A 25,000-nucleotide genomic window follows, 5' to 3' on the forward strand; every position below is an offset into this window, starting at 1 on the left:
TGCTTTATTACATTACTTTTATATCTGCCCTGTGTTTTATTTTCAATCCTGCTTAAACACCTGCATTTCCCCATGGGGAAACAGTAGCAGTAACATTGTAAACATCTGCATTTGTTTTAAACAATTAATGTTTTTTCTTTTCTTTTTTTGATGATGTACTTTGTACAGTATTTTTATTTTATTTCATGTAGCTCTAAAAGTAATCTTATCCATGTGTTCCTATTCTGGAGTGAACATTTTATTTGGCAAAAATAGCAGATCAACAAGTTCACAACGTGTCAGTGTACAGTGTGATCTTGTAAAGCGGCTAATTTGGCAAAGAGATTTGGAGTAGAGGGAAAAAGGAGGACACCTAGTATAGACCACTGGGGGACTCCAGTAAGTGTATATAGGGTTTAAGTGGTTTAAATGCATCTATCTGACTGATAGAGCTGATTGAGAGAATTGCGAATGAGGATCGGGGAGTGATAATGAAGAGGATGAGAGCTGCGGGATGGGGGCCAGGAGAAAGTGCTTCATCATCCATGGTGATTCTTCCTACTTATCAGCTTATGGGAGGGCATCAGCATAGTGCTATGACTATCAAGAACACTTAAGTCTGTGTCCTATCCTATCTTGAATAGACCAGATTAGACCGGAATAAACAAAGGTAAAGAAGAATAGAACAGAACTAGAGGTTCGGGCCTCTCCGCAGCCCTCACACCTCGCACCACTTATCCGACCAATGTGCCCATGTACTATATGGAGATCTCTGTATCTGTCTGTCCCTTTTATTCCAATATATGGAGATTGCTGATGTCATCAACATATGCCCATATATGGGCATGCCTCCTTTTGTGTCAAAAAATTGTGCTGATTAAGGAGCAGGTTGTGCAGTTTTCGAACTCCTATTTGAGTAAATGAGATGGGACTTCATTGGAAAATAATACCCAAACCTGTCAAGCGTCACTGAGGACAACGTTGCCTGCAACAGTAGGAATCATAGGCGCCGAACGGGGGGTCAGAAGGGTCTATTGGGGGATGACTGGTCTATTTATTTATTTATTTTTCCCGACCAGCGCTGGTGGTCTAACACCGTTCCCGTTTATTTTGCTCCATACGTGCAGTGACTGCAGTTGCTCTCAGTTTCAACTCGATCAAGGTGTCAGACAAGCTACACAACAATGTGAGTCATGACGAAAATAATGTCACCACACTTTTTACGTTCTGACGGCGCCACTGGTAGGAATAAGTCGGACTTACTCCCATGAAAACCTGACTGGAATTTAACACAGTTAAATTGACACTCTGATTTTCCCTGTCTATCTGTCTGACCGTCTGCCCAGCTATGGAACATCAACCTCATATTCCCTTATGTCTCACTTATTGTCTCCACCAGGCCGAAGGCATGGCGAGAGAGTATTGCACTCCGTCCGTCCATGTGTGTATCCGTCCGTGTGTCCGTGTGTCCGTCCATCCGTTACCAGCTAATCTCCGGCACCGTAAACCCGGTTGAAGCCAAACTTTGCACACACACTCCCTAGATGCCAACGATGAACCTCTGCCCCAAATTATCCAGAACGGCCTGTTACAGCGCCACCAGGAGGCCGACTTTTGTAAAACACATTTCTTGCTATTACTCCTCCAAATCGTTACACAGTATCTCTATAGTCATGTGCTCAAGACGGATCTGTCCGATATTTCATATTCCATATTCCATCCTAATTGGCTAACATTGGCTTTCAAAGGGGGGCACGGTGGCACAGTCGGTAGTGCCGTTGCCTCACAGCTAGAAGGTCCTGGGTTCGATTCCCGCTGGGGATGCCGTGGGCTGTTCTCTCCTCCGCGTCATCAGTGCCCATACCTGAGGCGTGGTTGGCGAAAGAGCCTTTCTGTGTGGAGTTTGCATGTTCTCCCCGTGTCCCATAGGGGTACCCTCACAAAAAACATGCAGTAATCCTGGTCTCTAAACTATCTCCCCCTGGCCAGCCGGGGCGCCTGATGGAGGGGAAATGATCTGGTCGGAATAACATGTTCCTTCCACGCGCTACCTCCGGTCAGGTGAGAAGAAGCAGCTTGGACTCCTCATGCATAGGAGGAAGCATGTGGTCAGTCTGCTGCCCTGGTTGGCAGGTTGGCAGAGGAAGTGTAGTGCCAAGGATTAGATTATTGACACTGGATAAAAAATATTAAACAAAAACAAAAACATTGGCTTTTAAAGTTTGCAGGATTTTTTTTTAACAAAAAGCCTCAAATCATGAACGCAACGTGCAATTAACGTGAAATATTTCACGCACTTTCCTACTAGGCTGAGGAATATATCCCACCCTTTTCACATTGGCCTGTTATAGCGCCACCAACAGGTGAATCTTTGCAATACACAATACACATTTTTGGAACAAAATGCCTCAAATCATCCAATTGCCATCAAAGGCGTACAAATGGCACCCTTTTCACATTGGCCTATTATAGCGCCACCAGGAGGCCACAACCTGCCCTGGTGGAGACCTGGGCCTCGAGGGGCACTTTTTCTAGTGTTATATATCTTCTCTGCCTGCTCGAAGTGTCCCGTGGACAAAACAGTAGACACAAATAGATCCTTACTGCCTCTAGCCTTCATATAAATGACTTACATATGCAACTTCCTGGCTTAGCCATGCAGTCAGGGAATGGGATTATTATGAGAGAGAGAGAGAGAGAGAGAGAGAGAGAGAGAGAGAGAGAGAGAGAGAGAGAGATAGATACACAGACACAGAGACAGACAGACAGACAGACAGACAGACAGACAGACAGACAGACAGACAGACAGACAGACAGACAGACAGACAGACAGACAGAGGTGGCTGACCTGGGACTGAACCCAGCAGTCTGTGACACGTTATTATGGATCCCACCGCAGCTCCAGGAAAACCCCGCCCCCGGCTGCTCAGGAGCCATCCGACACCGACTTCCTATTGGTTCACCAACCTATGAGCTCGCCTCCCCTATACTCTCCTCCCCTCCCCAGCAGAATGCAGCGGAGAACACTGACGTCACCAAAACAATTTTTGTTTTGCTAAATACAAGGTTCACTCCCACTCCGTCCTATATATGCCACTTTTCCTGCTCGGCTCACCCAGGCTTTTTCCCCCCATTGAAAACAAAATGCCTGCTGCATGTTTCCGAGGCTAGCTGATGAGTGACGAGGCAGGGGTGGTGGCCTGGTGGGCCCTTATGGTCTGTAACTTTGAATGTGTACAATTGGAACCAAATTTACCCTTACACAGTTTTGATTTTGAAAGCAAGTTTAGTCATAGTCTTTTAAATAAAATGTAGGCTAATTTAGTTGTAGTCATATTTGATCATCTGAAATGTTTTAGTGTTTTAGTTTTAGTCGACTAAATATATAACATTTTAGTCAAATAAATCTACAGTTTCTTTTGTTGACAAAATTTGGCGTAATGCCTGATAGTGTGATTTTACACTTGGTTGCATGCTGCCGATGTCACGTTCTGGTGGTGTGGTGAGGACCCAAATGCATGGTTCAAAATCCAAGATTGGGTGATTTATCACAAAATAACTGAGAAAACGTCACAAACACTGAACTGAACAAGAAGTGACACCAAACAACGAATCGACCAGGACTGACAAGACTAATATACACAGGAGGGCTGATTACGCATGAGAAACACCTGGGGAAGACATGAACATAGAACCATAACTAGAACTAGAACATAGAAATGAAACATCTAGATGAGCAGAACATAGAATCAAAACAAGTAGAACATAACTTAGAAAATATGAGCAAAGTCTGTGACCGTGACAGCCGATCTACAAGCTCACAACGTACGCGTCGCTATTTTTAAAGTGCAACACCCGAGCACAACTAAAATTACATGTCTTTTAGTTCTATGGATTGCTTCTCCACTAGTTTTAGTCAACCAACAGCCAATAAGAAATAAGAACGCACCTACGGACTGGCCCCGGTAAAAAAAGTCAAAGTACCCTCCCCCTTTTTCCATACTGTACAAACATGTTTTATCCCTTTTTTACTTTCTTTAACTGTATGTGTATATAACCTATGATGATTTCTTTTTTTTCATAGAAGTGTATATCTGTACGTCTTTAAATGTTCTGATAAATTGAAAATGGAGCACCCTGAGGTAAAACAAGTCTTTAGAGTGCGTTTCTGGTTTCATCCTTGTAGGAGTTTTTGTAATTGACTTGTGCTTTTGTCTGAAATGTACCCTTTTCTACATGGCCTACTGTGAATAACATTTCCAATCAATCAATCAATCAATCAATGAATCAATCAATCAATTAATCAATCAACCAACCAACCAACCAATCAGTCATCATACCTTACTACTTTTTTTTTTCATCAGTGGAAAAAAGGCAGTCGACAAACATTTTTCGTCATGGTTTTAGTCTGACTATGAACACTACACATCCTTTTGCTTCCATGGACCATGTGTACATCTGAGAGTCAAATTTACGCTCAGCCAGGAGTTGACTACGTCAGAGAGGTGTGGCAGCTGTGGGTCATTGCAGTCAGTCAGTTTAATGGGCCACTTTAAAGAAATTTAATTCCACATCAACAAGCGAGGAGAGGACATCACTCTCCATTCACAAAGTCAGCATAAAAGGCAGAGCCTGAGGACTCGAGGAGGAGGAGGAGGCATAGACGAAGCTCATTCAAAGTCTTCAAATCACTGCATGGTGGATTAACAAATAAGGAAGCTTATGTAAGTTTGGCAATGAACAATTTATGCCTCTGCAAGTCATAGCCTAGCTATACTTATTCTTCAGACCTAGACCTACTCACTCGAGTCGTGAGTCATGATGCAACTCCAGCACATGGCCGATGAACGGATTTGCTTATGCAATTATTACACCTTTATGAGGGCACAGAAAAAGGATTGGACAACATCCTTGAAGTTTCAATGAGGTGTCATAAAGTTGAGCTCACTGCTGTGGACAACTGTATACGTGACATGTCACCCTCATTTCATGCTGATTTTACATGAACTGAATATGAAGTACCCCAATGGAAACAAGCCGTCTATATTGCTTTCTTGGGTTAAGTTATAAATCCTCTTGTATTGAACTGTACTTTCCTGTGTTTTTTTTCTGCAAACAAAATCAATCAATCAACCAATCAATCAATCAATCAATCAACCAACCAACCAACCAACCAACCAACCAACCAACCATACAACCAACCAATCAAAAAGCCTACAGTTACTGTATATTTGCAATAACTGCTATATAGGCTAAACTAAATCAGGGGATTTCCGTTTTAGAACCGTTCTTTTTCTGAGGTGCACAATGCATGCAGAAACAACAAGAGAGGCAGAATAAACCGGACGGTAAAATCTGCAGTGCCCCGTGCATGGTTCGCAAAGCACAAAGAGTGGCGTAAAAGAACGATGAATGACGTCAATGTGGATGCATGGAGCCAGCGCACGGTGGGGTTGTGTGCGCTGCCTCCAGCCCTTTGGTGCGCTTGCGTTACGTCGCGGATCAGAGAGAGAGAGAGACCGTTGGAGAGACACAGAGAGAGAGAGAGAGAGAGAGAGAGAGAGAGCGAGAGAGAGGTCGCTGCAGCAGCAGCATCACTAGCAGGCAGCACTCGGTGAGGACACATCAACTCACCATCAATACTCAGCACTGAGAAACCTGAGTCTTTTGGACTTATATCCCGCGACAAAAAAACCGAGTTGACTGTTTCTCCGCAACCTACCAGAGAGAAGAGAAAGCATCATTTTTTACCCCCCTTTTTTCCCTTTTATATTCCCCCCCCCCCAGCAACGCAAGGGTATGCCATCGATAAATATGAAATTGGAGATGGTGACCATCATCGCCTGCGACGTAGACTTGGAGGTGTTTACATCCGACAAAATGCAGGTACAGTTTCCACTCAAAATACACACGCTCTCCAAGTATAGGCTATGATGACGTCTTCCATTCTCGTCTGCGGTGCGAATAGTCAGTGCAGCAGATCTGCTCGGCGGTCGGGACTGCTAGCTGGTCGTTTTATCTGGACCGCACTTCCCTTCAGAAGTGCAATGCATGTCTTGTCTTGGTGACGTTGAATGCAGGATTTTATCAATGGGAGCCGCAGCTCATCAGCATGCATGTCCAGCATGTGCAAGCACGATGCCCTCCATTTGAATTGACTAAACAGTATAGGCTATATCTCTGTAGATACTGCTGTTTAGCCTTCATATCTATAAATACATATCTTATCATTCTGTCCAGTGTCCACCCATGATTCTAGCCTATATACAGTGTAGGCCTACAGCTATTACGCGCACGCGCGCGCGCTCTCTCTCTCACACACACACACACACACACACACACACACACACACACACACACACACACACACACACACACACATACACACACACACACACACACACACACACAGGTTTATGCAAAGAAATACAATGAATGCCGTAAAGTGGTGGGTTAGCGGTAGTTTTGACTATGCAGTGCAGTCCTGTAGGTTATATGTCATTATTTTCAGGTGTTATTGTTCAAGTTGCTGAGGGTGGTGGATAAAGGGGCATTGGTGAATGGGAGGGTGTGTTGAATTAGATTTGTCATGCCAAGCACACAATGGTGCAAAATATTAGAGGAGATTTTAGATGCAGTATAGCCTATAGCAGACCCATCTTCTCTCCTCTTTACTGTTCTGTCTGTTGTCTCCTTGGTCCTCGCCCCAACACCAGCATTGCAGGTGAGCTAAGATACGTAATTGGTAACTGTCAGTCACTCACCAGTAGGTATAGCCCAAGCCTACTATAAGCATTGAGCATGTTGCTCTTAAATTGAGCCCTGCCTTTGGCATTGTCACCCCACATGGCACACATACTGTACAGTGTGTGTGTGTGTGTGTGTGTGTGTGTGTGTGTGTGTGTGTGTGTGTGTGTGTGTGTGTGTGTGTGTGTCTGTGTGTGTGTGTCTGTGTCTGTGTGTGTGTGTGCATGTGCATCACAGAATATTTTCTTTCACCTATAGAGGTTTGTCTGTTGTGGCTCATCATCAGAGATGAAGGAAGGGATATATTAGGCCTGCCCTCTAGCAGCTCAGTGGTCTGACCACTATTTCAGCAGGAAAATGCATATGCAGGCAAACGCATATGCACGCACACACACACACACACACACACACACACACACACACACACACACACACACACACACACACACACACACACACACACACACACACACACACTGCTTGTGACTGTCTGTGTGTCAGTTTGGACCTTGCAAATGGAATTAAGCTGCTCTATTATTTGCCTTTACCCACTTTAGTTATTATATAGGATAGTTGTCCATATTGTCCAGGCCTACCTTACCCCTTCTGAGCACTGCAATATCTCTTTTTATTACCCAGGATTCTCACCTTAGCTAGGGGACTATGGGCTCCATTTTCGTCACCGCTAAAGCCCTTATCCCTAAACTTCTTTGCCTTTTTTTTTTTACTATTTTGCAAAACATTTTTGAATAGTTAAAATGGCCAGTCTACAAGCTCACAATGTGTCAATGTAGATTGGCTAGTTGAACTATTAAAATGTTTGTCAAAATAGTAAAAGTTTAGGGATAAGGGGTTTAGCGGTGACGAAAATGGAGCCCTATGTCTTGTTTTTTTTCCTCAAAGTAACATTTGCAATAGCATGTTTTGCTTGCATGTGAGTGAGAGCTCAACTGCTTGTATTTAAAAGTGATTGCATTTTCAATATGTCCTGCAATCATTACCCCTATCTTTCACACACTACACGTATGCCCTGATGTGTGTAGAGTGCAGAACACACACACATGCACACAGGCATGCACGCACACCCCTTCTAGTCTGCATGCCAGTTTCTCTGCTGTGTTTAAGGTCTGACTCAGTGGAAAAGCCACACGCAGTGTTACACAGAGTGTTGTTACGATCTCCAACCACTGCAGACCAGCCAAGGTGAGAGACACCAATCTGTCACCCTGCAGCAGCTCCTGTAATTATGTGATGGCTTTCATCATCTGTAAGTCTGCCTTGGGACTGTGGCTGTGAAAATTAGCTGTCAAGCTACCGTAAATCTGACACAACAAACTCTTGCAAGATGGGAGATGGTGGCTGTGCACAGTCCCCAACAGATTGTCATGCAATAACTAGTACTAGAGTAGTAGAGTCATAATTATATATATACTGTACCTATACAGTAGATATACAGGAATAGGGAGTGAGAGATGGGGAGTGACACGCAGCAAAGGTCGTCGGGATCGGGACTCGTACCCACGACACACTGTCGGGCTAGATTGGAGCCTAGATGCCTGGGCCATAAATATGAAATATTTTCTTGTTACAGTGACGGTATATATACACATTTACTATATCAGGGGAGCCTGTTCGGCAGGTAATCTACAAGCACTGGATGGTCATTGTGAGTGATTCCAGCCAAACCATCACTTCTCTTAAAGGCTTGTCAGAGCCGTCGCCAGTTGGTTCTGGTCATGGATCAGTCTCAATTGTACACCTCTGTCAAGCTGTGCTTATCGGGCACTTTCTTCCCAATTCACACAACAGGGGAAGAGGCTTTTGTGCACAATTAAAGAGAGCAGGCCAAGGACTGTCTTTGGGATGGCACAACGGAAAGCACTAATCCTGGTTTCTGGCAAACAGAAAGCGATGGGGGAGGACAGATTAAGGCAGTGAACATGGGGAGCGGCCTCTGTTTCAGCTTCTCTCTACAACACTGCTTTGCTAGTTTTTTTTTCTTTTCTTTTTTTAATCTTTCAACAAGACCTGGCTGAAACCGTCTGGGACTTGAGATTTTTGTCTTCGTATCTGGGGTTCTGGAGATGGCAGAGAGTATTTTGTGTCATGGTATGAGGGCTGCTGCTATTTATAGATGTGACTTGGGAAATATTAGGGTATGGAGGATGCTTACATGGGAAAGATGAATAAATGATGGAATGGATGCATATACACGAGTGGGTGACTGACTGACTAATAGAATAACCTGTTAGAGTACAGGCCATACCCATTGTTAGTTAGTGCGGTACCCACTAACCATATTACATTACCATTACTGATAACATTAGATATAACAATAAAGGGGTTATGTACAGTATTGGATACTAAATGTTAGGGCTCAGATTATTGTGAGTGAAACAGAGTCATTATAAGTAGACCAGAGAGGTTGTTCTTGCAACAGTGCGAGACTTGAAGAGTTTCTTTCCAAATTTGCTCTACTATGGCAGGGCCCTTTTCTTGTTGTGAGAACACGGAATGAGCATGGGATGTGGTACAGCACAACAGCACACATCACATCAGTTGCTTGCAGGATTGAATGAGTGAGGGTGGATGCCGAGGTTGTATGTGGTAACATTGTCATTATTTACCAGCATCAGCATTCAACTGCACCCACAGGACACACAGTGAAGGTCATCATAGCACATCAATAGAACAAGAAGCATGACTCATGCATGTTCAAGCATGCTGCTGCATCTATAGTCACGCACGCACAAACACACACACACACACACACACACACACACACACACACACACACACACACACACACACACACACACACACACACACACAATACTACTAATACTAATAATTAGGGCTAATGTCTGTCCAATCTTTCCAGTGAGACAAAAACATGCACCGCACACAGCAGCAGCACCCTGAATGGAACCTTAATTAGCATCATTGGTAACACAGGTGATTATCCTATTATTTCACGGCAATATTGCTGCCATGAAAAAGGTCTGTGCTGAAATGTTTTTTCACAATATGATCCTTAGAGACTTCAGACCTGCTATAAAATGTTACTCTAAGCTATATTTCTGTTTAGGTCCGCCCTCCCCCACACAAAGAAAGCAGTAGTAGTAACACTGACACAGTCATATGCACCACAACCACAACATTGAGTCAGCAGGCCAACAGACAGACACACGGTCACCCCTGTCAGCAAACACACACCTATTTGCTGAGAGTTTCCATCAACATGTCATCTCTCTATGTCTGTCTGTCTGTCTGTCTGTCTGTCACTGGTTTCACAGAGTTTTTGTTTCCAGGCTTGTGATGGAGTCATGCTGGATTTGGAGAAGTAAGCTGGATTTCATGAGCAATCGGTTATTTACAGTGCAGTGTAACATAAACAGAGATCTGTTTGTGTCGCTTTCTTTCTTCCTTTATGATGCACTTATGACTGACTGTTGACTAAGGAAAGAAGGCGCTGTTTCTCCTTTATTTGCAGATGGGTTCTCAGATTGTGATGCACTATAAGTCTATAACCATGTTTATATGATCCAGCTGCACAGTAAAATCCTTAGTGTTAATTTAACTTCTGAGTTAATTTGACTTTGAAATGGATCAAATTATGGGCAGGTCAATTTGGGTAAATATTTACACCCAGAGACTTCTATTAACACTCAAGATGTTTCTTTGTTGAAGAGCTAGCTACAGTAGATGTGTACATGCTACCTTTTGGTTGTCTTTTCTCCCCATCACCTCTGTTACACCTTTTCAGTTTTACTTGACATGTTTTTCATTCAAAATGGTCAAGGGTGATTTCTTTTGCAATTTGTCTTGAGCCTAAACCCTTTATCAACTGCTAGACACCAGAGCTGCCAATACCAATGCTAGGTTAGCATTATTAGCGTTGCCCTGTACCACATTCAATATAGTGAAATATGATCGATTATATAGTTTCTTTTTTTTAATAACCGTACGTGGATTATGTACAGTACAGAGATTCCTTGCATTTACTTAACTAGAGCGGTGCCCGTTGGGCACTGGCCTAGCCTACTTGGAACGATGCAAGTTGGAAATGGATGCCCCACCCAGATATTATGTCTGTGTCCCTTTTATGCCCATATATGGAGGCATGCCCAAATATGGAGTCTATGCAGACGTCAGAATGATGTCAGAACAGGCCAGCTCCATATATGGACACTGGGCAGGGGCCCTGTCCAGAGCCCGGGCAAAGGCCTTTTTGGGGCAGTTCTGGACGTGGGTCCGACCGACTCGACACCGGGCACTGCACCCCCTGTGGTGGTGCGTGTGTCGAATGTGAAGTTGGTGGGGCGAACGGTTCTCGAGTTACATGGATTACAGATGTACATACACACACAGAGACTTGGTGCATTTATAGTTAGATATTAGATTACCAACCTGCAATGGATGAAAATCAATGCTTTTCAATTCATCACCCTCATCTATAAGCACAGTGGCCCCTGGCCAAACAACTTAAACAGCAGCCAGCAACTTGTATCAAGCAACAACTATTAAACCATTTAGCCATTTATCTTTCTGTTTAACTATGTTATTATACTGGCAGCAATACTCTACTGGGACTAGTCTATCTACACAAGTCATTGACGATATTCAGACCGTGGCCATCTTGCCAGCAAGGTGCAACTTCCCATTGACCCAAACAGAAAGGTCCTATCTAATTATATTAAACAACGTCAAACTCACCAACTGCAATTGCAGCTCTATGGAAAGCTATCCTTTTTCAATCTGTAAAGTTTTTGTTTCATAAAGATCCACCATAGACAAGTTATGAGCTACTTCCTGTCAAGAAATTCCTTGCAGGTGATTCTTTTCCTAAGTATTGGAGTTTGGAAGCACTTGTAAAGCAACCTCCTGCATTATGTGCAAATTCAAAACAGGTGGTACGCTGGTCTGTTGAGTGATATCCTACGAGCACTCCCGAATTCTGACACTTAGGGGAAATAAAAACCTGCACGGAATTTCTTGACAGGAAGTAGCTCATAACATGTCTACGGTGGATATTTATTAAACAAAAACTACAGATTGAAAGGGGATAATTCAATCTTTCTCTACAGCTCCAATGTGGGTGAGCTTGACGTTGTTTAATACAAGATAGGACTTTTCGTTTTGGATGAATGGGAAGTTGCACCTAGTTAGCACCTTGCTAGCAAGATGGCCATCGTCAATAGGATGACTGATAATGTTGATAATACAGGTAAAATTATTATTAGATATTTGATCATTCTCATTAATAATAATAGTATATTTTTGATTGGGGATATTAAAGTGACTGAGGTTCACTGATCTTCCAGTATGTATTGGCTGATACCGATTTGATCGCACAGTTTAAGGTGAGGTTTCGATTATGAAAACTGTATATATTTCTTTCACAAGAAATCATAGAGCACCACATTAGGTCAGTCTCACTGTACAGTACAATTATCAGTGTCTCTCTTCACCATTCATTTAGAACAGTCCGAGTTCTCAGACCTTGTTCAGCACACATAACTCATATACCTCACTTTTAATATGATCCGCTACTAGCCTACAAAGTTAATGTCATGACAAACTCTCACCATTCGTTAGAGTGAAGGAGAGAGGAGAGGGATGGGGACAGGCCAGGGAGGATTGAGATGGTGACAGTATCATGTTCTGTGCAGGTTGGAAACCAGAGCTGCGTCCTGCCAGGGTTGAGCGGGCGAGGGGACCAGAGCATCGGTCTCAGGTGTGCCTCCTCCCCCCAAGTCTGGGCACAAGGCAGGTGGGGATGGGCAACTCACATTGGCCTGAAACCTTAGAGAAGTGCCAGGGCTCGGGTGTCACCTAAAGGTTAGAGCCATGTCCGTTAGGGTGACGTAGAACAAAGGACAGTCTCCTGGGCTGGGGTGTCTGGTTACGACATGTGCCCATGGCAACTGGGACTATGATGTGATAAGATTAGAGTCAAAGGAAAAAGGCTGTGCAATGGAATGTTGACGGAGTCATGGAAGGCTTACTGTATGTTGCTAAAAATGACTTACACAGTCCCCAAACAGAACGTTCAATAAGATACTGTTACCTAGCAACATGAAATACATTTGTTCCATGAAGTCTGCAGGCATATTGACCCCTATTTTGCCCTTAATGTCAAAACTCATTAGGGACATGGTTTAGGAACATTGTTGGGAGGACAGGCAGCATTACACTATACCCTCTTTATAGATCTCTGTGCAAAACACAAAGTGTTTCTATAGCTTATGAAGTAGAATGTTGTAGTCGTTCTATAGCTAAACCCTGCATCTAGTTCAGGTCCTACTTCTCCACTGAATAAATCCTATAATGCTTGATCATCAATGGAGCTGGATGCTGCATAACCACCAAGGTGACACAAAATGCCACAAGAGGGAGAGAGAGAGAGAGGGTAGAGAGAGATAGATGAAGAGAGAGAGGGGGATGGAGACGGGGGAGAGAAGTAGCTGGGAGAGAGTGTTTCAGAGAGAAAGAGAACGAGAGACCATCTCTCCATATGCTGTAAGGTGAGAGTTGCTGGTGAAGCATCTCTCAACTACCTTATGTAACACTGTGACTGCAATTGTGCAAGTGTGTGTGTGTGTGTGCGTGCGTGCGTGCGTGCGTGCGTGCGTGTGTGTGTGTGTGTGTGTGTGTGTGTGTGTGTGTGAGAGTGACGTTAAACTGCTCCGTTGTAACTACCACCGTTAATGTAGTGGGTGCTGATTTAAGATGCATTTGTGGACTGTGTGCTTCAACACATCGCAAGCTTGCATACAACAAGGCACTTCTCACCGATGGAGAATACCAACAGACGGTGCTGCCTGGTGGCCCTTCCCATGAGCAGCTACCGGGAAGAGATGCATTGGACCTGGCCTTCTAGCGGTGTGTCCGTCTGCTGTCAGAACAACAGTGGGTGGATTGGATTTTGGGCCTATGGGATCAGCCACACTATGGAGAATGATATGACACCGGGCGGCAATGCAGGAGTGAACTGGGAAATTGTTTCCTCTAGTGGTCCAGCCTGAGACATACCCGCAGACTGGTTGTTGGGGGGGGGGGGGGGGGGGATTCGAACTTGCCTACACTACTGGGTGACATGCTTGTTGTATTGTGACTGAGGACCTATTCCTTGATTTTGTGGATGTAACTTTGCTGTACATGCATGAACTATTTATGTCCTTGTATGCAATTTCCTCTGTGTGGACCTAAATAGTTAAAATGTGTGTGTGTGTGTGTGTGTGTGTGTGTGTGTGTGTGTGTGTGTGTGTGTGTGTGTGTGTGTGTGTGTGTGTGTGTGTGTGTGTGTGTGTGTGTGTGCGTGCGTGTGTGTGTGTGTGTGTGTGGATGCATGTGAGCTTGTAGAGCTGCTATTTTCAATTGGCCGAAATATATATAGGGCTGAAGTTGTGTGTTTTGTAATAATAACTAGTAATGTTTTGAAATAATTGTACTGGAGTAAAAGTACAATATTTGCCTCTGAAGAAGTGTGTGTGTGTGTGTGTGTGTGTGTGTGTGTGTGTGTGTTTTGTTTGTTTGTATCTGTGAACCTAAGCAAAAAGCATAATACTGTATCAGTAGATACGGATACAAATATAAGGTTAAACATTTTGAACAGATCAGACAGTAATGCAATTGTAATTTTTAAGTTAACTATGCCGGAATCGTGCATTTCGTGCATTTCCTGTCAGTGTGTTGGTTGGTTGGGGTGAGAGAGCACGTGACATCACGTGACATCATCAGGGATGAAGATCCCTGATGTTATCATTATTAAGCCCATATATCATCAATATTGGCCAGCAACTCTATCTGACCTAAAACCTCAAACCCTTAGATCTCCATATATGGAGCTGACCTGTTCTGACATTCCATATGTTGATCCTTCCCCATCCATCCTTCCTCCCTTTTGACTGATACCTGTCCATTTAAACCCTAGACGGGCCTGCTCAAAATGATTAGTGTAGCTGCGCCCGGCAACCAGTGAAAACTAGAGTTCTCAACAGGCCCGAAAATTAAGATCTTACAATACCAAAGTGCCGGCTGCTCGCCGAGCAGTCTGCTGTCACCCAGGCAGATATGTTGATCTGACCCCCCATTCCAAAGCACCAGCGCTCGCCCAGTAGTCTGCTGTCACCCAGGCGGATGCGTGTACGTCCTGAGGTGTCTTACTGGAATTTATCACAATTAAAAAACATAAATATCTGGGACTGGGAGGAGTCAAACTATCTGCGTTTCATTGTTACGGCTGTGTACTGATTGCTGTATTAATTGATTGGCAAAAATAAATATCCTGGAGGGATCAGAACAAATTAAATGTATACTATATTTTTTGGATCGGGTTTGGGCGTGGAAACGGACACAATGTGCTCAAAAAACAAAAAAAACAAAAAAACATAACAGCTAGATTGGTGGTAATAGGATTAATGTGTCCTTGTGTGCTGTAAACTGTTTTCAATCTCAGAGCCATGGACAGACTGTCCCCTGAGGGAGTGCCAGTCTAGCGTGCCGTCGCCACGTCAGCCCTCATCGATAGCGTTCTCCTGTCCCCTATCGATTGCACACCGTAATAACACTTGGCCCAGTCACACCCCGCCTCGCGGCCCAGTCACACCCCGCATAGCGGCCCAGTCACACCCCGCCTCGCGGCCCAGTCACACCCCGCCTCGCGGCCCAGTCACACCCCGCCTCGCGGCCCAGTCACACCCCGCCTCGCGGCCCAGTCACACCCCGCCTCGCGGCCCAGTCACACCCCGCCTCGCGGCCCAGTCACACCCCGCATCGCGGCCCAGTCACACCCCGCATCGCGGCCCAGTCACACCCCGCATCGCGGCCCAGTCACACCCCGCATCGCGGCCCAGTCACACCCCGCATCGCGGCCCAGTCACACCCCGCATCGCGGCCCAGTCACACCCCGCATCGCGGCCCAGTCACACCCCGCATCGCGGCCCAGTCACACCCCGCATCGCAGCCCAGTCACACCCCGCATCGCGGCCCAGTCACACCCCGCCTCGCGGCCCAGTCACACCCCGCATCGCGGCCCAGTCACACCCCGCCTCGCGGCCCAGTCACACCCCGCCTCGCGGTGCTCATGCAGCCTCGCTGAGACACAGCTATTTACAGTGGTGGGAAGAGTACTCACATGTATTACTCAAGTAAAAGTATCAATACCGCAATGTAGAAATATACTGTCACATAAAAGTCCGGAATTCAAAATGTATTGGTATAAAAATATACTTAAAGTAACCAAAAGTAAAAGTACTCATTGTGCACAGGATCAAATATATAAAAAGATCTTTAGAAAATCTACAAGTGAGCTTGCGGATCTGCTATTTTCAATTGGTCGAAATATATAGGGTTGAAGTGTGTTTTGTAATAATAATCAAATACAAAGTAACTGGTAACGTTTTTAAATAATTGTAGTGGAGTAAAAGTACAATATTTGGCTCTTAGGCCAGTCAATCTAAGATTTGACCAAAATAAATCACAATGGTAATCGTTCAAGGTTTTTTATGATCCTTAGGGTCATCCAAATAACATAAAAAATGTATTATTATAATATACATTTTGGATGGTAAATTCAGGGGTTGAACGTTGGGGTACCATTGAAAACCTATATAAGGCAAACATTTCAAATTCGAATTATGCTTTAAGTAGCATGTGATATTTCAAACTAGGGGTTATGATTCTGAATCAATTGCAAGCATAGTTTTGCACGAAAAACACTCCTTGGGCTAAAAATGGCCATAGCCATAAGCCGTCATTACAAGATAAAGTTTTTTGTGGTTGTTGGTTTTATTTTAAATCATGCTTAAGTGTTTGCTGCTGGGTTAATAGTTATGGCTGCTGGTGAAGAAAGCATCTCTAATGAACACTAGTCAGGATGATCATGAGGCTGCCTCTTTAGTAAAGATTAGAACTTTGGATCACTGCACGCACTCCCACAATATGACACACATTTGCATACACTGTAAAATCCTAGAGTGTACAAATGTTGGTTACATCTCAGATATAAATTAATTTAAATGTCACTGTGTAGAAGCACACAAACACACACACACACACACACACACACACACACACACACACACACAGTTTGTCCTACTTTTGATGCAGCAATGATCTTTTCTTTTAGTTATTATAATTTTCTGGTTTTTTTTAGGTATTAAATTGTCTCTTCACTGTCATCTGGCCGGAGACCCCACCAAAGTCACGTGGGGGGCCCCTTGTGGTCCCGACCCCCAGGTTGAGAACCACTGGTTCCTCATTACCACTGGTTACAACTATAGCTAAAGCCTTGATAGGGATGACACAATTGATCTATAAAGTCTGAATAAAAACATGTTTGTGTCATTCAATACCGCTTACGAGGCGTTTTTCCTATCAAGGTTTATCACTGTCAGTGTTTTGTACACAAAATAGACTTAGCTAATCCAAAACCCATGGGAAAGGAGTTGATGTAAAGTTGTAAAACTGAACAAAAAACAAAAAAATACATTGAAGATTTACAGTGCAGAAAAATCATCAAAAAGCTTCACTAGGGTGTTCCAAATGTGCCAGGGTCCCCAAAGGCAAAGACACTGAGATAGGAGTATGAGCAACCAAAGGAAATGTATTCAGAAGACGTTACGTACTGTATGGTGAGTTCTGTGGGGAGTGTGAGGGGAATCCTGGAAGTGGTGAGAGGGTTTTGGAACTCCGGGGAGAGGGTGGAAGGAGCGGTGGAGCTGGGAGACACTGGGTTGAGGAGGGAGCCTGGAACACAACAGAGGAACAAGGTTAGCACGAAAAACACAGATCTACAGTATTGAAAACTCTCTAAAGCACAGACTACTGTTCTAAACTGCCGATTACACTAACCACAGTAGTCAACAACGTCCAAGCGTTGGGCGCCGGTTCTCAGCAGCTTATATTGGCAGCCTCTGTTGATGGTGATTGTGGAGCAGCTGGGCTGATTGAGACCAGCCACACCTGAGCTGGCAGCTGGCTGAGGGAGACACCCGGTCCTTGCCCTATGGAAATATAGAAAGTATAGAAACCATGAAAATAGAGCCACAGCAAAGTATGATGATATGCCTTTTTTCATCATCATCATCATCATCATCATCATATTATTTCTCTCTTCTTTGGCCTCTCTTCAGTCAGATGGCTATATTAGGCCCTTTAGGGATGATGGTAATTAAAAACAATGGTCTACACACTTAAAGAGATGGATTTTCATAATTATTTCTACATGTTCTATTTTTGGTGTAGAACTGTTCCTAACCTGGCCTGAGGCTCTGTGGCCTAGTTTGTTGATTTTTCACCCAGATCCCCCGCCACAACATTAGACATTAGGGTTTGGATAATCTTTTAAATTTGATCTAAATTGCCAAAAGTGGGCCAGGCGTGGGGCAACAGAGCTTTTGCCTTTGCTGCTCCAACCCTGTGGAATGCACTCCCCAAAACACTCAGAGATGCCTCCACCGTCCAAATCTTCAAAACCGCCCTCAAAACTCACCTCTTCAATTTTGCTTTCCCTAGCTAACTCTTTTTCACAGTTTTTAATGTTTTTATAGCTTAGCTTTTAGTGTTTATTTCTTTTCTAATAAAGTTGTTTTTTATTTTTTGCTATAATGTACCTCTGCCCCCCATGTAAAGCGTCTTTGGGTACTCAGAAAAGCGCTACTGTATGTAACTTTGAGATATTATTATTATTATTAAAAAGGGGTAATTCATCATCAAGCTTATTGGTTATGGACATGGGGTTTTCATAAAGGGGAGTAACTGCAGTGAAAAATAACATTTTGGTTTCATTCCGAAAACCCTTTTTCACACTCTGATGCAGATCTCTGTAGAGTACAGACTTTGGAGAGTCCAAACACTGATCAAAAAGTGGAACATTTTCTAATCAATGTGAAAAACTAAGATTTACTTAATGTTTCTATTTGAGAACATTTAACTAGAATGTATATTATTGAAGTAAAAAACAAGTAAACAAGGAACAAGTTAAAAACAATTATTATACACTGTAGATCAGCTATTTTCACCAAGAATTACATGCCCAAACTAAGGTATAGGGACAGAAAGTGGTTAAAAATCCGGATACATCAGCTGCATAACTGCAAATACCGATGTCGACAAGATAGTCAAATAATAATGACCTATATATTGGCTAGACTGATACTGTATATAGTTACCGTGACTGTATATGTTTGATACCACTAGAAATGTTATAGATAGTGAAAACATCCATGCCTCGCCGACTAGCGCTGATGATAGTACCCTATTATGCAACCGTCTGTATTAGCCAATGGGAGAGAGCTGCAGAAGCATTTCAGTGCCTCTGCCTCACTTGCTACTGTCCCAGTTTACCCCCCTTGTGGTGTGAGATCACATTCACAGCACTAATCTACAGGCTTTTATTTAGATGAGTGTGTGTGTGTGTGTGTGTGTGTGTGTGTGTGTGTGTGTGTGTGTGTGTGTGTGTGTGTGTGTGTGTGTGTGTGTGTGTGTGTGTGTGTGTGTGCGCGTGTGTGTGACGTGTGCATCTTTGTACTGTGTTTGCCTCATTTAACTTCGATCTCAATGATCAAGAGACTGTTATGAGGTGTCAGCGTATTTCCGCTGATGTGGCATGTTCACTTTCAACTTTGACAGTGTGTGTGTGTGTGTGTGTGTGTGTGTGTGTGTGTGTACGTGCGTGCGTGTTTGACACTGAGATGAACGAGAGTAGACATTTTTGAGGTGTTTGTGTATTAATGGAGCATCACAGTGAAACTGGAATACATATTTGCTGAGAATACCTTTTCGTTTCTTTTGCATGGCGCTCCAACTCAACCAATAAATGGAGCACAGAGCATTGTGGTAATTCAGGCAGGCACAGAAGTCATACACCCTCCAATCACATAACGCCATGATCTAATCATGCAGCGCTTCCCAAACCTTTTTGGCTGTGCACCGCCTGTTACCTCCCGACCTAGCTGATGCACCCCCCCCCCCACACACACACACACACACACACACGCATGGAAATTAAATATATGAACATATAATTTTTATATGCAACATATGGTTATCATATACACTATGTGACATATTATTCGAAATTGGCCGCCTGCATGTGTCTCTAGACTCTCTACATATATGTACATATACCGGTAGTATTATCCATATACTGTATGTGGCATATATGTGGACATATACAGTATACATAAGTATAAGGAATAAGCTATATATGAGACATAATATTGCCTATATATCCACACATATGCACATGCATATGCATATTGGCATAAAATGTTCATATATTTTAAAGAACACCATAGCACCTCCATTAGCACCCCCCGGCCTAGAAGAAGCTTGCGCACCACAGGGGGTGCACGCACCACAGTTTGGGAATCCCTGAAGCAGACCGACGTTCAATCGTACACATTCAACATCTCTCGCTGTTACAACAAATCTACCCTTGTTAGTGAACAAACTCCTCCCCAGCCATTCCTGTAGGTTTTCACAATGTCAGCAATGCAGGATCATGTGTACCGTATTGTATTATGTTCTTTATTTCCTTGTATCTTTATGTTCATATAATATGTTTAATAACGGCATATCTTTAGGACCTGCTTCAGGGAGGTTTGTGAGCTCAGAGTGTCATGCAGAGCGACACAGACACAGTACAGTATATGGGCACGTGTGTGGATGCATTGCTTGCACACATGCAGTTTTTTTGATTGATTGATTTGATTGATTGAAAAAAATAATCACAGTATGTAGAATGTGTCAATACAAAAACTGCTACTTTGTGGACGAAACCATGAAAAGCACAATACTTGTTTACATCATGGTCCACCATTTTCAATTAATCTTAACAATTAAAGATGTACAAATATACACTTCTATGAAAACACAGGAAATCATCATATAAAGAAAGGAAAAACATGTACAGTATGGGAAAAATGGGTGGGGTGGGAGGGAGACTCTGGGCCAGTTTTGTATTGCAGTTGCAGCCGTCCATAGGTGCTCTTGAGTGATGTGGACTTTAAGTTGACATTAAGGAAGTATTTAGACAGGTACATGGGTACATTAGGGTACCCTAAGCCATTCTAGCCTATCGAACAGGAAGTTGCAGTCATAAGCTGATGTCATGTCGATTAGGAACAGTAAAGGCCCTAGTATGCATCCTTGTGGAACACAGCTCACTGGGGGGAGGGGGGGGGGGGGGGGTGTTCCGTTCACCTCCACCATCTGTTCTCTCCCCTCCAGGTAGGATTGCATCCAGCTCACTGATGTGCTATCAAAACCAAGTGAGTTTAGCTTATTGATCAGTATGGAGTGGTTTACAGTGTCAACAGCCTTTTGGAGGTCCAGCATGACCATGCTGCAGTATTTGCCAGCATCCACAGCATTGATGTGGTCGCTCAAATAGAGGAGGCATGTGTCAGTGGAGTGGGATGTATACTATAATATATACTATTTTTTCCATCACCTTCGAGATGGAGCTATAAGTATAGAAATAGGGCGGTAGTTGCCGGGGTCTATAATTTGCTCCCTTTCTTGTAAACTTTAGCAAGTTTGAAATCTTGTCCCTGTCACTATCCCACTACACATCCTACACACAGGATGTGCATCTGTCAGTCTTTAAGCAGCTTTGTTAATGAACAAAGCACATTGGGAACTCTGCTCTGCTAATCATCACTGAGCCCTTTGTGTTAACTATAAACAAACTTTAATCCTCTCTTTATTTGACAGATGATGATACTTATGCAGAACATCACACTGTGCAACACTACGTGAGCGCTGTGTGGAAGGCGCAGCAATGCCTCTGTCACAGAGTGATGCACAGTAACATTATCATAGGATTTATGCTTTACTCTGTTTTCCTTGAATTGAACTTCTCAATCTTGATGCATTTGTTACTCGTGGTTCAGCAATGATAAACACCAGCATATGCTTGAGCATAAAATTATGTCTCTTATTTAGAAGCTGTTGTCTTCTTATTTTTTTTATATAACTACTGTTTGGTGGTGGTACTAGCAAAGCATGTTGTGCTTATCCACAACAGCATGAACATATGTGGTAACACATACACCCTTTGGGTGTATGTGTTCAGGTTCAGGTTGGGCCTCTATAATTCAGCCTGGGTGATGGAGTTGGAGAAGCCCTTCGGCCACGCGCCCAAAAAGATTTTTGACCTCCGGCGACGCGGACCCAAATACTAACCGATGAAAGGTGACAGTGATTTGACCTCTAATTCAGCCTGTGAAAGGCGTGAGACAGAATTATATAGGCCTATTTAAAAAAGTAATTTCTTTGTCAAGTCTATTTTTTTTCTTTTATTTTCTAAACCAGCCGGCGTGGTTCGGCCTGGACTGGACCGGCCGTTCAGGAGTTGTCCCAGGTCAGCATGTCCCTCCTTCAAAACAAAAACACTGAAAAGTGCATGTGTCATGTGGTCTTTGCAATCACTGCAATTCAAGTATGTATCCATTATTACATTTGAGATAATTCCACGCCCACAATTTTGTGCAGATGCAGTGCTCAAGAGTTCAGGTGGCCAAGTCATAGTATGCGGAGTACGCCTCTGCTTTCTGGCTGTGATACGTCAGTGGCGTTACCTCTGTGTCTTCAACCCAGCTGGGTGGGTGTGCGACTACTGGCCAATCAACCCAACCATTTTCAACCCAGCTCTGTCGTTTCCCTTTCCGTGATGCGAAAAACAAAATGCAAAAATGATGTTTACTCCTTTTACCGAAGATCACGCATGTGACGTCCACAGCTGTAACGTCTTCAAAACCACCACTCTATATAGTAGATTAAAGCCTGCGACCTTACAAGTCTGCACACTAGAAACCCTAAACTGATTGATCTTTTGTTCAGACGATTGTACATCCCGATAAATAGCTGACACTTTGGCTGTCGTTCTCCCTGCCTGATTGTGAGTCACAGTCAGTGGCAGCAATGTCCCGTCACCACAGTGATGACAGCTTTTCCATTACCGACAGGAAAATAACTGCCTCATTACCCAACAGGCAATCTGCTGAAAGATGACCGCAACAGCCCCCTGTGCGACCAGGGTGGCTCCAGCTCACTCGCTAGCTCGGCATCCTTCCACATTGCATTGTATTGTGCTGTGTCACTTTCTGTGTCTATTAAGCCTGATTTATACTTGGTTGTGTGCCAGTGTCGTGCACTGAAAATAGGCCATCTACAAGCTCATAAGCAACCAAGTGTAAACAAAGTATAACTCAAACCTTTGTCAGCATACCTGATTCTCTCAGTCAACTCAATATGTCATCTCGCTCTCTCATTCTTAAGCAAACTCTCGTTTTGTACCTCCTTCGGGGACTGTGGATTCCCACAGTATTATTTCCCATTTCTGTCTCTGTTCTCTGTCACTCTCTCTCAACCTTTTGTGCTGTGATCTGAGGAATGATGGAGATTGATGCAACATAGTGTTGCTGTTATAATTTGATCTCGTCTTCCAGGCTATAGCTCAGCTGTACGACTGTGGGACAGTGGAACGTAGTATAAAGGATGGGTGTACCTTCTGCTCATTGAGATGCACCCTATGGCGTTACATAAAGGTGACACAAGAGCCACTGCCTTATCAGTCATGCACATTTTAGCACCATTCTACAGTATCACTCAAGGTCCATCTCTGCTTTCAGATTCCGTTTAGCTTTTTTTTTACGCTTGCGTTGTCGCGCCCCTCTTGAGCAGACCTGTAGCAGACCTGTCGTTGATTCGGCAACAACATGTGCGTTCCTCGCTTCCCATTTGAAAGGCCCTTTATTCTGTTCTCTTAACCTTTATACCTTAACCCTATGCAGTGACGGCATTATATATGTTTCAATCGTTTCAATTGAAACGGGCCTCGAGCCTCCAGGGGCCTCCCCAAAAAAAAAGTAGTAGTAAGGTAGTAGTAGTAGTAGTAAGGTAGTTGTAGTAGTAGTAGTAGTAATATTGCATCATTGTATAGCCTATGCTGCCTTCCAGTTATACCTTAAAGTAAAAAAGTGTTTAATCAAGCAAGCTGCTTTTGTGTATTTTCTACTTGGCTGTGTATGCTGTTCATAAAATAGATGTCTATTTGCTCAGACACTATATGACATAAAATTGTCCATTAATTGTCAATGGGAATTTAATGTTTGTGGACAAAGTTTGTGCACACACACACACACACACACACACACACACACACCAAAAGCTGGATATAGGAGGGGCTAGCGCCCCTTAAAAAAATGGTCAGGGACCACATGCAATACCTTTGAACCACGGACCACCAGTTGAAAACCCCTGATCTACAGAACACCGTGCCGGTACACCTGTTTTCAATTGTTTTGGTTCTGCATATAATTCTGAGTCAGAGACAGTGAAGGCAGGAGAGAGAGAGGGGGATGACATGTAGGAAAGAGCCTTGGATTCAAACCTGGGACAGCTGCAGGAAGGATTATAGCATTATTTATATGGTATAGCCTAGATGTGCTCTTACAAGGTGATCCATTGGGGGACCTGATGGAATTATTTTTGATCAAACAGTATAAAATATCAAAGCTGAAGGCTCAGAGTTTGACCACAGATGATTTATTTATTTTTTATTATTTTAACAACAGCCTGTTTCTTCATTGAAGGTTCAGCTACACAGTTGCAGGCCTTATTTAGACGATATATGGCACATGGTGCGAATGCGTTGGGGATGTGTCCAGCTACAATTGTGATGTTAAACAGCAAGTTTTCTTGGTGTAAAGCAAGGCGTACCGTGTTTGTTTTGGGCATTGGGCATAACATAAATTAGAGTAGACCAATCAGAGTCGCCTCGAATTACCTTCAAGAGCTAGTTCTTTAAGAGCTAGTTGCGCCTGCATATTGCTAATGAAATTACAGATTTTGTAATTTGGAGGAGACCAGCAATTTTTTGTGCACAAAGTGAAAGCACCAATTACAGGAGCAGAATGAATAATGATGTCAGGAGACGCAGGGGAAACAAAAGCTCTCTGTTCACCAAAAGATCACTTGGAATTGGAAATGGGGTGGTAGTCAGAGTCACAACTTCCTCTTGTAGCCTAATACATCCTCATGTCCAAGAGACATCTGCGATATCTTGACATATCAACCTAATAATCTAGGGCTAGCGGTGAATATGACAACTGCATCCATTGTAAACTACAGTATCAATGATACTTGCGCTGCGCTTTGTGCCATTTAGCGCCAGGTGTAAGATAAGGCCCTGAGTATTTTGAACTAGAGGTTCCACTTTTAGTTAGCATCCTTGTCAAAATTCTATAGCAAGAAAGAAATA

The 25,000-nt window shown here is 43.5% G+C and overlaps 1 protein-coding gene across 1 annotated transcript in view; it reads left to right on the forward strand.

The window, feature by feature from the left end:
* Positions 1-5,592: 5,592 nt before the first annotated feature.
* Positions 5,593-25,000, forward strand: part of rcan3 (regulator of calcineurin 3) — a 32,442-nt gene continuing 13,034 nt past the window's right edge. The window contains exon 1 of the mRNA XM_080783870.1: positions 5,593-5,865. Coding sequence (XP_080639996.1) covers positions 5,779-5,865 — 87 coding nt within the window. The 5' untranslated portion in view covers positions 5,593-5,778. The remainder of the gene's footprint in view (positions 5,866-25,000) is intronic.

Source organism: Protomyctophum bolini (genome assembly GCF_963924005.1).
Source record: "Protomyctophum bolini genome assembly, chromosome: 15".
Classification (NCBI taxonomy): Eukaryota; Metazoa; Chordata; class Actinopteri; order Myctophiformes; family Myctophidae; genus Protomyctophum; species Protomyctophum bolini.